At 40.4% G+C, this 13530-nt stretch overlaps 2 protein-coding genes across 5 annotated transcripts in view; one reads left to right on the plus strand and one right to left on the minus strand.

Moving 5' to 3' along the window:
• Positions 1–8550, plus strand: part of ODR4 (odr-4 GPCR localization factor homolog) — a 48938-nt gene extending 40388 nt beyond the window's left edge. For all 4 annotated transcript variants that reach the window (XM_059728397.1, XM_006267572.4, XM_019500301.2 and 1 more), the window contains one exon: positions 1373–8550. In XM_059728397.1, the coding sequence (XP_059584380.1) occupies positions 1373–1440 (68 nt within the window). In that variant the 3' untranslated portion in view covers positions 1441–8550. The remainder of the gene's footprint in view (positions 1–1372) is intronic.
• Positions 8551–10168: 1618 nt separating this feature from the next.
• The window catches only part of PDC (phosducin), a 28845-nt gene continuing 25483 nt past the window's right edge, over positions 10169–13530 (minus strand). Inside the window, exons 3-4 of the mRNA XM_019500176.2 lie at positions 11980–12140; positions 10169–10954 (exon numbers count right to left, since the gene is read on the minus strand). Of these exons, the coding sequence (XP_019355721.1) occupies positions 10427–10954; positions 11980–12140 (689 nt within the window). The 3' untranslated portion in view covers positions 10169–10426. The remainder of the gene's footprint in view (positions 10955–11979; positions 12141–13530) is intronic.

The following is a 13530-nucleotide window of genomic DNA, read 5'->3' on the forward strand; positions in this document are numbered from 1 at the left end:
CTCATTAAGGGCTTGATCCTACAAAATACTGACCCCACTGTTACTGATATAATAAATGACTTAAGCACATGCTTAACATTTAAACATCTGGTCCTGCTGACTGGAGTAGGAGCACTTGAATATTTAGCTTGTGTTTGAGGGCCAGCATACTCAGTACTGTATATGATTAAGTCCCAAGTGTGCAGCACAACAAAGAGGTTTTAATGATGAGCACAACAGCATAACAGTGGTAATTTTAAGTAGAACCTTTTTAATTTAATAGCCTTTAAAAATGTTTTCTCAGTTGGGAGTAACAGGTGCTTGGCGGTTCTGAAAAACAGTAGCCAGCAAACAGACAGGAGGACAAATCATCCTCAAAACAGATGATATAAGTAATCCTCTCTTCTTTTCTGGGAAGCCCCAGGTTTTTCCTGCTCTTTTCTAAGTTAAAGGCAGTTAGGAGGCTTGAGTCAAGGTGTTGAATAAGTGTATAAATTTAGAGTAAAGGGTGCATTAGCACCTGTTGCTAGCCAAATTGACATGTTACACTGCCAATGAATTCCAGCTTGTCTAGGTTATGTAGCAGCAGTAAAAAAATCTGATGAAGAAAAGACCTTGTATATGTAGGAGTATGTAACACTGACACTCCTGGGGCAAACTTAGTAAAATTTTCTCTCTCCTAGAATCTTTATAGAAATCTTCTCTTTTAACTAAGACTTTTGGGTCAACCCTGAGTTACACTCCTTATTTGAGTAATCAACTGAACAACTCTTACAGCAACTTTAAATCAACTTCAATATTAAATTTGTTTTACTTGTCATAATACATAGGTTTACTTTAACTGAAGAAGTAAAACAGCTATATTTTGATTTTGTTTATAAATTTTTATTTGCGGCAGCACTTCATTTTTAATCGGTAGGAAGATGAGATCTTCAGGGTGATTTTTAAGTTCTACTACATCTGCTCCAAGTTCCTTTTGTATTAGAAAGATTTAGTTCATTTCTTGGAATTTAGGTTTATGTTTGTGCTGCTCCTTTACATGACATCATTTAATCTGAATTAGTTCCCTAATGTCAAGATAAATAGTGTAGGTTTGGTGCATTAGGTTTTATGGGCCAGTACACCAAATAGGAGTTAATAAAAAACACAATCAATTGGATCTCTGAAAGACTTCTTTCTTTATAAGTCGGTTGTATAATAAATTGAATTCATGTTGCTATACAATATAGGCTGATATTTAAGCATTTTAGTGCTTGCCCAGCATTGCTTTCTCAGAAGAGCTGTTTTCACTGTTGTTTATTGTTCTCTCATTTTCCTTTATTCCCACCCTATCTTCTGGTGACTTGTACTGTTGTCTTCACACACTGAAAATGTGTTTTCTTTATCATTTTAGGTGTGGTAATGGGGACTGTAATCGCAGTCATTGCAGTTGCCTTCTCTTTTAGCTACTTCAGTGACTAGACTCCAAGCAAAAGCAGAAGTCTGATCCTCATGGGAAAAATTTGACCAGTATTCATATCTATACAAAATAGAAACCTGTAGATTAAATATCAGTAATGTAATATGTTACCTAAAAATTACAAGTAACATGTGTTTGTAAATAGTAGTGATGCATGCAGCTGTCTTGTTTTAACATTCAAAATAGTGAAGGTGGGTCCAATTTCAAGGAAATTAGAGCTCTGTATTGTTGATGGGGAAATTACCTATAAAATAGCTTCTTATCCAGAAAGAATGATCTTTTTAAAAGTAAATTTCCTTTTTTCTGAGTAGCTTCTATTAAAGATTATATATTAAGAGACTTTATCAAAGCTGGTAAAGCTTAACATTTGCCTTATTTGAGGAACCTCATTTGGCAGGTCCTGGATTTGACACTAATATGTTAAATTGCTATTAGATTAAAAGGAGAGAAATCCTGGCCACCTCAAGTCAGAAAGATTGACTTGAATGGGCCAAGAGTTTGCTGAATATATATTCCCTGAGCACACCTTGCAAATACACATGTAGAGTAATAGCCTCAAGATCCTGCTTTTAGATTAATCCAAACTGTACAGATTTTTTTACTCAAGATGTATAGAGTCTAGAAAATAATAAAACAGTTAAGTCTCTAAGATGCATGCAGAAATACGTATGCATTCCTATTCATGTCTCAAAAAAAATTAACTTAACTTTCCTATTGAAATATTCAGCTAATGTCATTCTGATTTGCCAAAAACAAGCACAAGGTATTAATTGGTTATATAACATGAACAATTATTTAATACATTTTAGAAGCTGATCAGTAATTAATATCTTAAGTTATGAATAAGAGAGGTCAACCTACCTTGTTTGCATGGTGAGACGCTCTTTAGGCATGTGTGGTAGGCAGAATGATTGTTTTCCCACCCAAAAAAAGATTGAAACAGAATTAGTAGGGGTTGCCTCTTATATGGGAGAGGTTGAAATTCAAATTCATCAGAGTTTCCATGGAGGCTAATATTACAACAATATTTAACATTCATATTTTTCAGCTTCATTTGGTTTTGAAATGCTAAGGTACTAGACCTTACAGGGGAAGAATAGGAAAGTTTTGGGCTTGCAACAGAATGGAACGTTCAACTTGGAATAAAGTGTAACTATAAAAAGCTAAGGCTCTTCTGAATTTTGCTTTCTGGAAGCAATAAGCCCAGGAACAGTTAATTTTCTATACTTGGAAGTCTTCAGTTATTTCTCACTGTGGATCAAAAAAAGCTGAACTGAAACTTTTTAAAAAGCAAAATGAAGTTATGCAAGTACTTCCTTCACTAAATTCTAGTGCAGTGGCTCTCCACTGGGGAGCCTACAGAAGTTCTGCAGGGGTGCTGTGATGCATCGCAGAAGCAGCAGACATGTTAAACTGCCTTGCACACTCCTACTCCTCCTGCATTAGGAACCTAAGCCTAAAGCAAGCAGGAGCTGCCTTATGCTGTGTAGTCATTCCTGGTTCAGCCCCCCTTGGCCCCCCCCCCCCCATGCCTGTCCTGGAAACAGAGGTGTGCAGAAAGTTCTACCTACACATGTCTGGTCCTGGGAGAAGAGTAGGTAGGGTTGGACTGGGAAAGACCACACAGCACAAGGGAGCTCTAGGCTAATCAGAGTCCTAATGTAGCACATGTGCCACAGCCTTTCCCAGACTGGCTGTGTTGCGAGTGTGTGGGGTGCTTTTATCTGGAGGCAACAGAATCTGGTTGAGAATCACTGAGGCAAGTTAAAGCAATGCCAACTGTGGTTCATAACTAGGTCACCGTCACGTGAAAAAAAATGTGGGAGATATCCCGACTCTGAACAGGTTGAGAACTACTGTTCTAGTGAAACATCAAATCTAAACACTTAAAGAAGTTGTTTCTAATTCCACCAAGTCAGCAATTTAACATTTGCTGGTTAAAACCTTATTAAGCAACTATGGTATGCTCCTTTATGACCCTTATGAATATGGCCCTTTTCTGCTCAGTGCTTTGTTTGAATGGACCTACCTGAAGGCAGGAGGAGGAAACAAAGCCTTTAGACAGGAGTGGAAGGTAATCTTGCAGCAAATTTATTTTGCAAATAAGTGCAGTTTCATGGGGTCCATAGGCAAAATAGCCTATGACAAATGGATCTTTATGACCCATGATGGAAATGAATTCCCTATCCTTCTTTCAGCTGCCTTTTATTTCAAAAACTGCTCCTTACAGTCTGCTCTCTTCTCCTAAGAGAATGGTGGAAAGGAAGGAGCAAATCAGTTTCTCGCTGATAAAATAATGGTTGTATGATTTTTCTCCCCCTCCCCCCATGTGATTATTAAGAGGAGCTCAAATTTGGATTTGATTGTCAAAGAGTTCTCTTCTCTCTCAGTACTGCCTCAGGTTAGGAAACCAATTTGGAATCCTAACCCCCACAGTTTATAAAAGAAGGGAACGGTTGCCTGAACATTTATTCACATAAGCACCCTAACTATGGCCTTTGATTTTCCCTCCATCAGAAATAAGTCTGAGTTTTCCAAAGCCTAGGTTTTGTTAAGAGAAACACGAATATGTATAAATGCATACATGCACATGCGTAAATCCACATATGTGATACTAGGCTTACATGCATAGGCTTAGGAGGAAAAAAAACTGTTGTACATTTGCCTGTAGTATGTACTTATTTAAACATAATGTAAACTGCATTCCTTAAGTACACACTGCTGTCAGTGTGGAGGTATTAGCAGCCTCAGAACGGACTGTTTTGAAGGTTTGAAAATAAGCAGTGCTGATCAATTTTGGGGCTGCTAATACCACAACACTAACAATAGCATGCCCATTTGTTTCCCCTGTATACTCTTGTGCTCCCTTTGTTAATGTTTTGCAAACTTTAAGCCTATGCCATTATCGTCTTGCACGATTGTGAAATGTCAGGCAAAGTTTTTGGTGATTTAGTGATTCAACACTCCAGTTCTAAAACTGGTGAAGTATAAGGCTAGAAAGACTTGCATAAATATAGCACTTCTTGAGAAGTCTAGAAGTGTAAAACTTGACCCTGGGTGGTATTTGAGCCTTTCTCATAAGGTTTATTTGGTGGATAAGTCTTCTATGATGCCAAGAACTTAGTGTATTGTGTAACAGTGGTAGTCACTCTAATCTGACTGTTAGCTATAGACTAAAATTAGATTTTAAAATTAGACCTTTGCGGCTGGGTCACAGCATCCATGAGAACCGCTGGCTCCTACTGGGGGTGGGTGTGGCAATGGGTATGTATGAGTGTGTGTGGGACAGGTAATTTCTTACTCAATAAATCATAAAGATCTATTTGTTAAATAGGAAGGGTACTACCCCTATTCTCTTGCTGTCAAATGACGGATTATTTTTAATTGTACACACGATGGATTTATGGAAGGCTAACTCATCAGTTTAAAGGGTTGGGAGCTGATGGTGAGGAAGTAAAGTAGCCTAGGATGAGACATTTGGTCTAACACAAAAATAATAGTTTATTTTCTGAGTAATGGGGAGGGAAAATTAATACTTTGCTTATTTACAAATGATCAAAGCAAATTAAATAAAGTATTACAGGTTTGACTGTCATTCTCAGAAGAACCAAATTCTATAGGAAACAGTGGGTGGCAAAAGTAGTAGGACCTGGCTTGCCTGTCTGTAGGTCAACTATAATTCTCCCTGTTGAAGAATTAAATGTGGTCTGAGAATTGTAATGGTACAGAAGAGGGATTTTCCAGTGTTCTTGCATTAGTTTCATAGTTGCCATTTTAGTTATGATGCAAGTTCTAGTTATCTTAAGAAAATAGAGAAACAAGCCTTTAAAGGAGAGAGAGATCCCAGGGCTGAAAATCAAGAAAACAAAAAATATAAAAGCTGCTTATTCTTGATTCTATCTGTTCAGGTCCTAAGACGTGTGCTGTCTAGTCTTTTGCTATTAAGCAAACCTTTTATAGCAGTTTTAATTGAAATTTAAGGACCCCTTTCATTTAATTTAAGATGTTTTTTAGACCAGATTTACATATTTCTAACCACTTCTATTCATTAATACACTTGCCTTTTCCAATTAGATTTTCCAATGTAAGGCTTCAGTGAGAGCTTTTGGAATTTCAAGATTCTGAAAATCTGGCCAGTTATTTAAATTAATGTAAGTTTTGGAAGCCTGGACCCATGTACTCATTTAATTATCTTTGTCTTTTACATACCAAGTGGTTGGTTTGACACATTTTTGTTTAAATATAGATCGTTTGAATAATTGAATATTTTATGAGGGACTAAACATTGTTGTGTGTTGTAAATTGGGGAATAACTGTTAAGTTCAGTGAAATTACATCCATGTAACCTCATAGCTAGGGACCTACCTAAATTGATGAGGCAGGCAGCTGATTTTGTAGGCAGATTGCAGGGCTGGCTGCCATTTTTTCACAGGCTTATCTCAGTGGGGCCCTCCCGTGCCTGTAGCCAAGGGGCCTCAGCAGCTCTAACTCTCGCTGCTGATTGACTGAGAGGGCTGTCTGTCATGAGGCCCCAGCCCTCACTGCTGATTGGAGAAAGGTGGGACCACATGACAGGCAGCCCTCTCAGCCAATCAGCAGCAAAGGGCAGAGACTTCCACCATCTTTGCTGTTCCCCTTTGTGTCAACAGTGCCCCCCACGCCTTCCCAGGCTGCATGGCTGCACCCCAGCGGGGGGAGCCAGCATTTTATTTTTAGTAAGTATTTAAATTTGGGGTTTTTTGCAGACAATATCCAATTTAATGATTTAGCAGAAATTGTGAATTGAGTACTTTCCTATGCATAGCATGGACACATGTTTACATTGGTATAATTTGCCTTTTACACTGCTGTGAAACTGGAGTGGACACATGATACAGAGCCCTATACTAGTGTAAATCACTGAACCTATGATGTAAAGCTACCTTGTAAAAGAACCAAACAAAACTGGTTCATCTGTCATACGTCCGCAAGCTAGTTGAATATTTAAGCTGGTTGCTGTGGAACCTAGTGGTAAGGTACTACAGTCTGCTACCAGTCATTTCTTTGGCTCTGAAGTTGGGTGGAACAAAGTCGTGTAAATTATACTGATGTAAATGCATCCGAATTTACAGTAGAAGCTACATTGGACCTCAAAGCTCTTGTGTGGCATTGGATCTATAACTTTTCACTGATGCTTGTAGGGTGGGATAGCATTATTTTACCACTGCAAAAAACATGAAAGTTGTACTAGTCATAAATTACTGGCTCCCTTTTTGCCAATGTGCCCATAGGCAAAAAACACATCCTTTATTTCTCCTTTACCAAAAACCCATGCAAATGGAAAGATTCTCTTTGAGTTTAATTGGACTGAGATGCAAGCCATGGAGAGCAAAAAGTTTGTTTTATGGATTCATTAAATCTTAAACTTTGTTGTTCAGGAATCTTGTGTAGAACTATTTACAGCGTTTTGAGTCAACTCCTTCCTCTTGTTTAGTCTTTCCTGCAAAGTTGTGTATGAATGCCATGATCAAAGCTCTCGTTTCTAACTTTGATTATTCACAAGCTACTTCTGTTGAGAGCTGGTGCCAAACGGATGTTTCATTTTAAAAATTATGGGTTATGGAATTCTTAGGGAACTCCTGCTTAAGCATGCTTCATCTACCTATAAAGCTGGCATGTGATTATTTCTTTCTAAATATACCGTGTGTGTGTGTGCACGCACCCTAAAAGGAGGAGCTGAGAGCTGCTTCATCAGGAATAATAACTTTTCCCCCCTTCACTCTTAAATTCTGTCTTTTCCACAGCAGAGTTGTCTATTTCCAGCTCTCTGCCCAAGGTGGTAATAATTCATCTTATGGTATAACAAGACTGCATTAGCTGATAATCATTGTAATAATTTACCTATTTGTCTACTCATTCGGGTTGTAGCTTACTAACAAATGATATACTGATCAGAATGGACATGCATCAGATCAGCTGTAATTACTGATTAGGGATAGAAGCGCAACAGAGACAAATCTTTAAGAGGGGAAAGGGGCTGCTCCAGAGAAGCATGATGATAGTTGAATTATTCTGCTAGGCATTGCACTGAAGGATTTGATTAATGTAATATAACAGTATATCTACACTTAGGAATTTGATACCATAAGAATATAAGCACTTTTAGCTGTATGTTATTCAACTTGTAGGTGGAACCGAGATGTCAGTCATTATGTAATGTGAAATACTTTTCAGTTAGGGCTTGGATTTATAAAGGAATGCAAGTTATTGGTTGGAAAGCTGGGAAGACCTCACTTGTTTTATATAATTTATTTTACATTGCTCTTGAGTGTCGCAAACTTACATAATTAATTAATGCTTTCACTATTAAGTTCCCATGTTTTAAAATGAAGACTCTCTGATGCTTATGTTACTTTTTTCTAATTTGTAAAGCAGAAGTCTATTAGTGCTTTGTGGTAACTATGAAGGACAGCAGAAACTTCTGAGTGAATAGAAATCTTTTCATCATGTAAATTCATTGGGAAGCATTTGCCACTTTCAACTGAGATAGAAAATGCTTAGATGTCTGCAAGTTAGGGCAAAAATATATATGGGAACAGTAACAAAGGAAAGCTACATGCTGGAGGACTAAGGCCTCAACATGCAGAACTGTCACAGACACTAATAGGATTTCAGTCCATGAAATGTCTGAACAGAAAGCGAGATTTACTAGAGTAGTTGGATACAGTGAATAAAATGCAAAGCTGAAAAAACAGCATTAGTGATGAACAGTAAGTTAGGTTGCTAAATAGTCTTAAAGTTTCAATAGCCCCAGAAGTTCAGTAAAACAGGTACAAGTGTAGAATATATTTGATTTTTATTTGGTAATTGAACCTATCAACCCTCCAAGCTTGTCAAGGCATGAAACAAACCCCTGGAATGCTAGAAAAGATCAACATGTGGAACACCTACTTTATGTACTGGGCAGTTATTGACTTTCATGGTTTTAACTATAGAACTTTTTTTTGCAGTGCTCCCTTACTGTGTGTGTCAGAAAAGGTCTTTCAAAGCTCTTGCTTTATGTGTTCCCTTGTTTACAGTGTTAGGTCTCCACAATTTTTCTTTTAAATAAAGTTTTAAATTTTCAGCTTGAACATTTTTCTGACGATTTTTTAGGTATTCTTTAAATGGGCTGTAAAGTTACATTTTATGAATGACTCCTGTTTCTTTTTTAACCTTTATTCATATTCATTACATAAACACAAAAATACTAGTTCAGTAATACACAAATACTTTAAAGAAACAGCTTAAATGGTCACAATTTGGTAAAACATCACACCAGAAAGTAGCTGATAAAATTTGCATTAACAAAAGTTCAGTGGCTATATTATTTTCTTAGAAGAGAACTTTTTTCAGCAATGTGCTGACTTCCCACTTTCACAATTATTAAAGATAAATATAGAACACTGTGTGCTGGGTGCTTTTGACATACTGGAGAGAGGATCTGGTTCTGTTCCTACTAAAATCTGATACTAAGCTCTCTTTGTCTTTAATGGGCAAAAATTGGGCCTTTAAACTATCTAATTTTGCTGTTACTATAGATTGCATAGAAACAAGTATATATAGAACTGACTGGTGTTTTTAACACAGTTCACGTGGGAAACAAATCTTACATAATAAGCGCACACAGCCTTCTCTAACTGAGGTGGATCCTGCTGCAGTCAATTGCAATACATTGAAGAGAAATGAAAGATAGTAAAAAACTAGTTCCCTAATTCAGGGGTTTTCAAGCTTTTTAAATAAGTGTACCCCTTCTGACTTGGTTTCAACTCCTATACTCCCTTATATTTTTTTTCTTGTTTTTAAGGGGTGGGGGGCAGATTGAGGCCCCCACAGTGAGGAAGGGAGCAGGGCTGGGGCAGGTGCTGCACAGCTGTGGCAGGGCGGGCACAGGATAGAGCCATGGGCAGCTCATCTGGAGGGCACAGGGGGAAGCGGCTGCTGCATGCCCCCCAGAAGGGCATGGGAGGGCACATACCCTCGCATCTGTGTGCAGGGTGGGCTGGGGTTACAGCACTGCCAGGTTCTCCTGGTGGGGGTTGGGCTGCGCTCATGGCAGGCAGTGGCAGCACTGGGAGTGGGGCTATGGGAGGCGCTGCAGCCACTCCAGAATTTGCCACAGCCCCCTAACCCCCCTCCCAGTGCTGTTGCCACCAGCCAGCCCAAGTGCAGTGTGGCCCAACCCCCTCCCCCTGGGAAGAGCCCAGCACAGCCCAGGCCCACAGTGGCAGCCTGTGCAGATCTAGGGGCATGTGCCCTCCCAAGGGTGTGCGTAGAGGCGGCGCTGGGAGGGAGGGGTGAATGGGGGGGGGGCTCGTACATGGTGGCCGCCACTGCCACCACCACTCACTGACCCACACTGCTGCCACTGTCATTACCAATCACTACCACTGCTAAATCCGCACTGCTTTTCACCACAGGCTGCTGACGGGCCTTGCACCTGGCCAATCACGCGCTACCTGTCAGCAGCCCATGGAGCTGCAGGTGTGACCGGTCGTGGGAAAGCGGCGCAGGCACAGTGGCAGCACAGAGCAGTGGGTGGTGACAGCAGCGGCAGCCACTGCATGTGAGCCCCCCAGTCTGGCTGTCCGCCCTGCGCCTATGCAGCCCACAGTGGGGGACCACTGCCCTCACCACCCCCTGGTCCTGCTCCTGGGAGCAGGCATAGGAGTACACTCCCTTCCCTTCCCTCCCCCCCCCCCCCCCCGGCCATTCAAACCCTCGTTGCTGTCCAGGAAGGGGTGGAGGAAAGGAAGCTGAGGTGGTGGGGAGGTGCTGCTGTGTGGGGCCAGTGGCACCTGGCATGCTCCTCCCTCTCCCCTTGCCCCTCCCATAGGTAAGAGGCAAGCTGTGGGAACACACTGGAGGAGATGCCACCGCCATGCCCCGCGGCACACTCCATCCCCGCCTGCCTGCACGTACCCCCTACGGCCTTTCTAAGTCTCCCTGGAGGTAGGCATACCCCTGGTATTATTCAATATCTTGTTCATCCATGTTGCCATTTTTAAGTGCTGGGAGTTCCCTTTCAGGAAGCAGCCCATACTCATTTAAGAAGGACTCCACATCCACAGCAAAAAAATCCTCACTGAAGTGTTCAGTAACACTAATAAAATTGCTCAAAAGCTCCCCGCCCTTGTAGACAAGCAGTGTTGGGAGCACATCACTTGAGAAGCGGTCTCCAGCTCCCGTATTAGAAGCCCTTATGCTACAGAACCTCACTGATGCATATTCTGTTGCAAGGCAGCTTAAGCTGTTGTTCAGTGCCTCACAGCCCTTGATGTCATCTTCATAAATGTGAACAATAACTGTGGTGGTTTTTCGTTCCTTCTCAATGACTTCCAGGAATTCTTCTCCGTTTTGCAGTTCACACAGGTAACCGTATTTGGGCCCAAAGCTGAGCCTCTGATGCATATCCTGCATGCATCGTTTGCGATATTTTTGTAGGCAGCTTTCATCTTCTTTCTCTTCTTGCATTAGCTCATATTCCTGCATACTCATCTGTAAACATTGAGAGAGTAGCATATTACAGAGCGGTCCTTTATCTACTAAACCACGAAGGGGACAAGATATTAACCATGGATCTTTACATAAAGACACTAAGGTGGAAGAATAATAGCTGACAACTGCCATCTTGGAAAGACAGGAATGAAACTTTTGAATGGGATCCCTATTTTTTCCCCCTTGTGCGGACAAATAAATGGTAGTGAAGACCATCGACATACCTTTATAATAAGAATATGGTCAAATTGTGGCCTTACTAAAGTTAATGGGAATTTTGTCAGTAACGTCAATTAGGTCCAAGCTCTGCCCCATCTTTTTTTATTTGTTGGATGAAATCCATAACCACTGTAACGCATATGGTCTCAGAGGCATATTGAAATGCAGGCGATCTGAGGCAGCTAGATACCATAAGAATCGTCTCAACGTTCTTGGCAAAATCTGTCATTAGGGATTGAGTCCTCAACACTGATCAATGGTTGATTGAAGCTCTCACCTTTAAGTGAGGTATCTGTGTATGATAGCTGCACAACTGCCTCCTGTAAAGAAGCCGATTGCTCGTAAAGGTATGCATTGGGTAAGATGCTTCCATCCTTATTCTAGATAGTTACTTCCTTACTCTGTATGTAGTCTCATTTTCCTCTGTGGAACTACTTGCACGAAGATAAATACTATGCAGTTTAAGGGCAGCATAGTCTTTTCCTTTTTTATTACTTCATATTACATTTACAATAGGTTACATTTCTATAACTGATGCTAATATGAACCACATATAGCCATTCTAACATTTGATGTACTTCCAAAACCTGAGCTAATTTTTACAGTACCATTTAGGTAATTTTTGGCCCAGCTTGATAAATTGGGGAAGGGAAGGAGAAGAGAGATTAAATTACTTTGTGCAAAATGTTAAAATTGAGACTGGTGCAAATTACAGTCAGGATTTTTTGGCTTACCTCCTTAATTGGTTTCTTGTTTTTAGAACAGCTAATTTGTTCAGGTTGTCCCTTCCCTCCCCTTGCTCTTACCTTACGGCTGAATCTGTCTCTGGTGTCTTTATCTTCTTTACTGGAAGACCTATGCGGTGAAGACAGTTGTCTGAGAATTTCCTTCTTGCTCAGAGCTGAAGGGTCTGTGTCTTCACTTTCTAATTTAAACTTTCTCCAGTCATTGATCACCCCTTTGGGCCCTAAGAAAGATATTTGATCTTATTTGATTTTATTTTTAATTTTCTAAAAAGCATGATGTTTTTAAATATAGGGCACATTTAAAGATTTTTACATGCACTGTAAAACAAGGAGTACTGTGGGGTTTTTAGCTTATATCTGTGTCTTTGAAATATAATTCAGGACGTGCTGAAATTTTTAACTGAAAGCAAGTCATACTCTAGCATTAGCTAATACATTTTTTTTATTTTTTATTTTTTTTTAACAAACTCTTGAAAATTGTTCTCGTTCAAAATTTCACTGAAGTTTTTCAAAAGTGAAATCTCAGCCTTCTGGAAAAAACCCTGAATAGATGAAAACATCTGAAATTTTCAGAAGGTCACTTGAATTTCACATCTCTTAAACACTTAAAACATGTCAAGCATGTCAGTTCTGCCACTCTGAGATGCAAAATTTCCCATTGTTGGAAATGTTGCAACTCCCTGTAATAGTGATTTGATGAGGATTATCTTTATAATCTTTGAAAGTAAAAGCTCTAAATATGGGTTTTAAAGAGCCAGTGCTATAAAGAGAGGTACGTGTTACGCAACAAGGTGGGAAAAATCAAGGCTAAGAATTTCCTAAAAGAGGCCAAAATTGGGAGCTTGAACACCATATTCACTCAAATGCCATATCCACCTTTTCCCTCCCACAAAAAATCAGTCCTCTGAAATAGAAGCCTGTGTCTTAAGCAGGAAATCTGATTTCTGTGCTAGGATGAAAACATATAGGTACTGTAATAACTGCCTGGGACTCTGCTTCTTTCCCAGCCATGGAGGAAGGGCAGAATGCACCCTTCAGCATCAAAGCTGCAGGTTTAACCCTCTCAGTCAGAAGTTGCTGCCAATTTAGGACAGCTATGAGAGGGTTAAATCTATATCTTTAATCTGAGCAGCAATGCTGAGCTGAGCAGTGATGCTGAAAATTGTCCAATCAGGACTCATCCACGACTGAAAAAAAATCTTTTTTCTTCATTCTGCCTTCCCTGAACAAGATGGACATCTCTTTTTTTCCCCACAAGGTAGGGGGCAAGGGATCTGGTTATGGCATGTGAGAAAATAGGTAACTCACCTGAATTCAAGAACCTTAAAGCAGGGGTGCTCAACCTCCTGCCTGTGGGGCTTCCTATGAGTGGGGAAATTGGGTGGCAGGGGAGCAGTGGTAATTAATACCACCACCCTGCCCCTTGCCAAATTCCCAAGGCATGCACAATGGGTTGGAGCCAGACCATGTCCCCTCCCCAGCATGACCACACTGGGGCTAGGCCACACTCTTTTTTCCCTGTATGGCTGGATGAGGGCAGGGCTAGGCCCTCCTCCTCTTGGATGAGGCCACTGCGCAGCTGCTTTAGAGGTAGGCTGCCCGTGTTCCCCT

Source organism: Alligator mississippiensis, chromosome 5, assembly GCF_030867095.1.
Source record: "Alligator mississippiensis isolate rAllMis1 chromosome 5, rAllMis1, whole genome shotgun sequence".
Lineage (NCBI taxonomy): Eukaryota > Metazoa > Chordata > Crocodylia > Alligatoridae > Alligator > Alligator mississippiensis.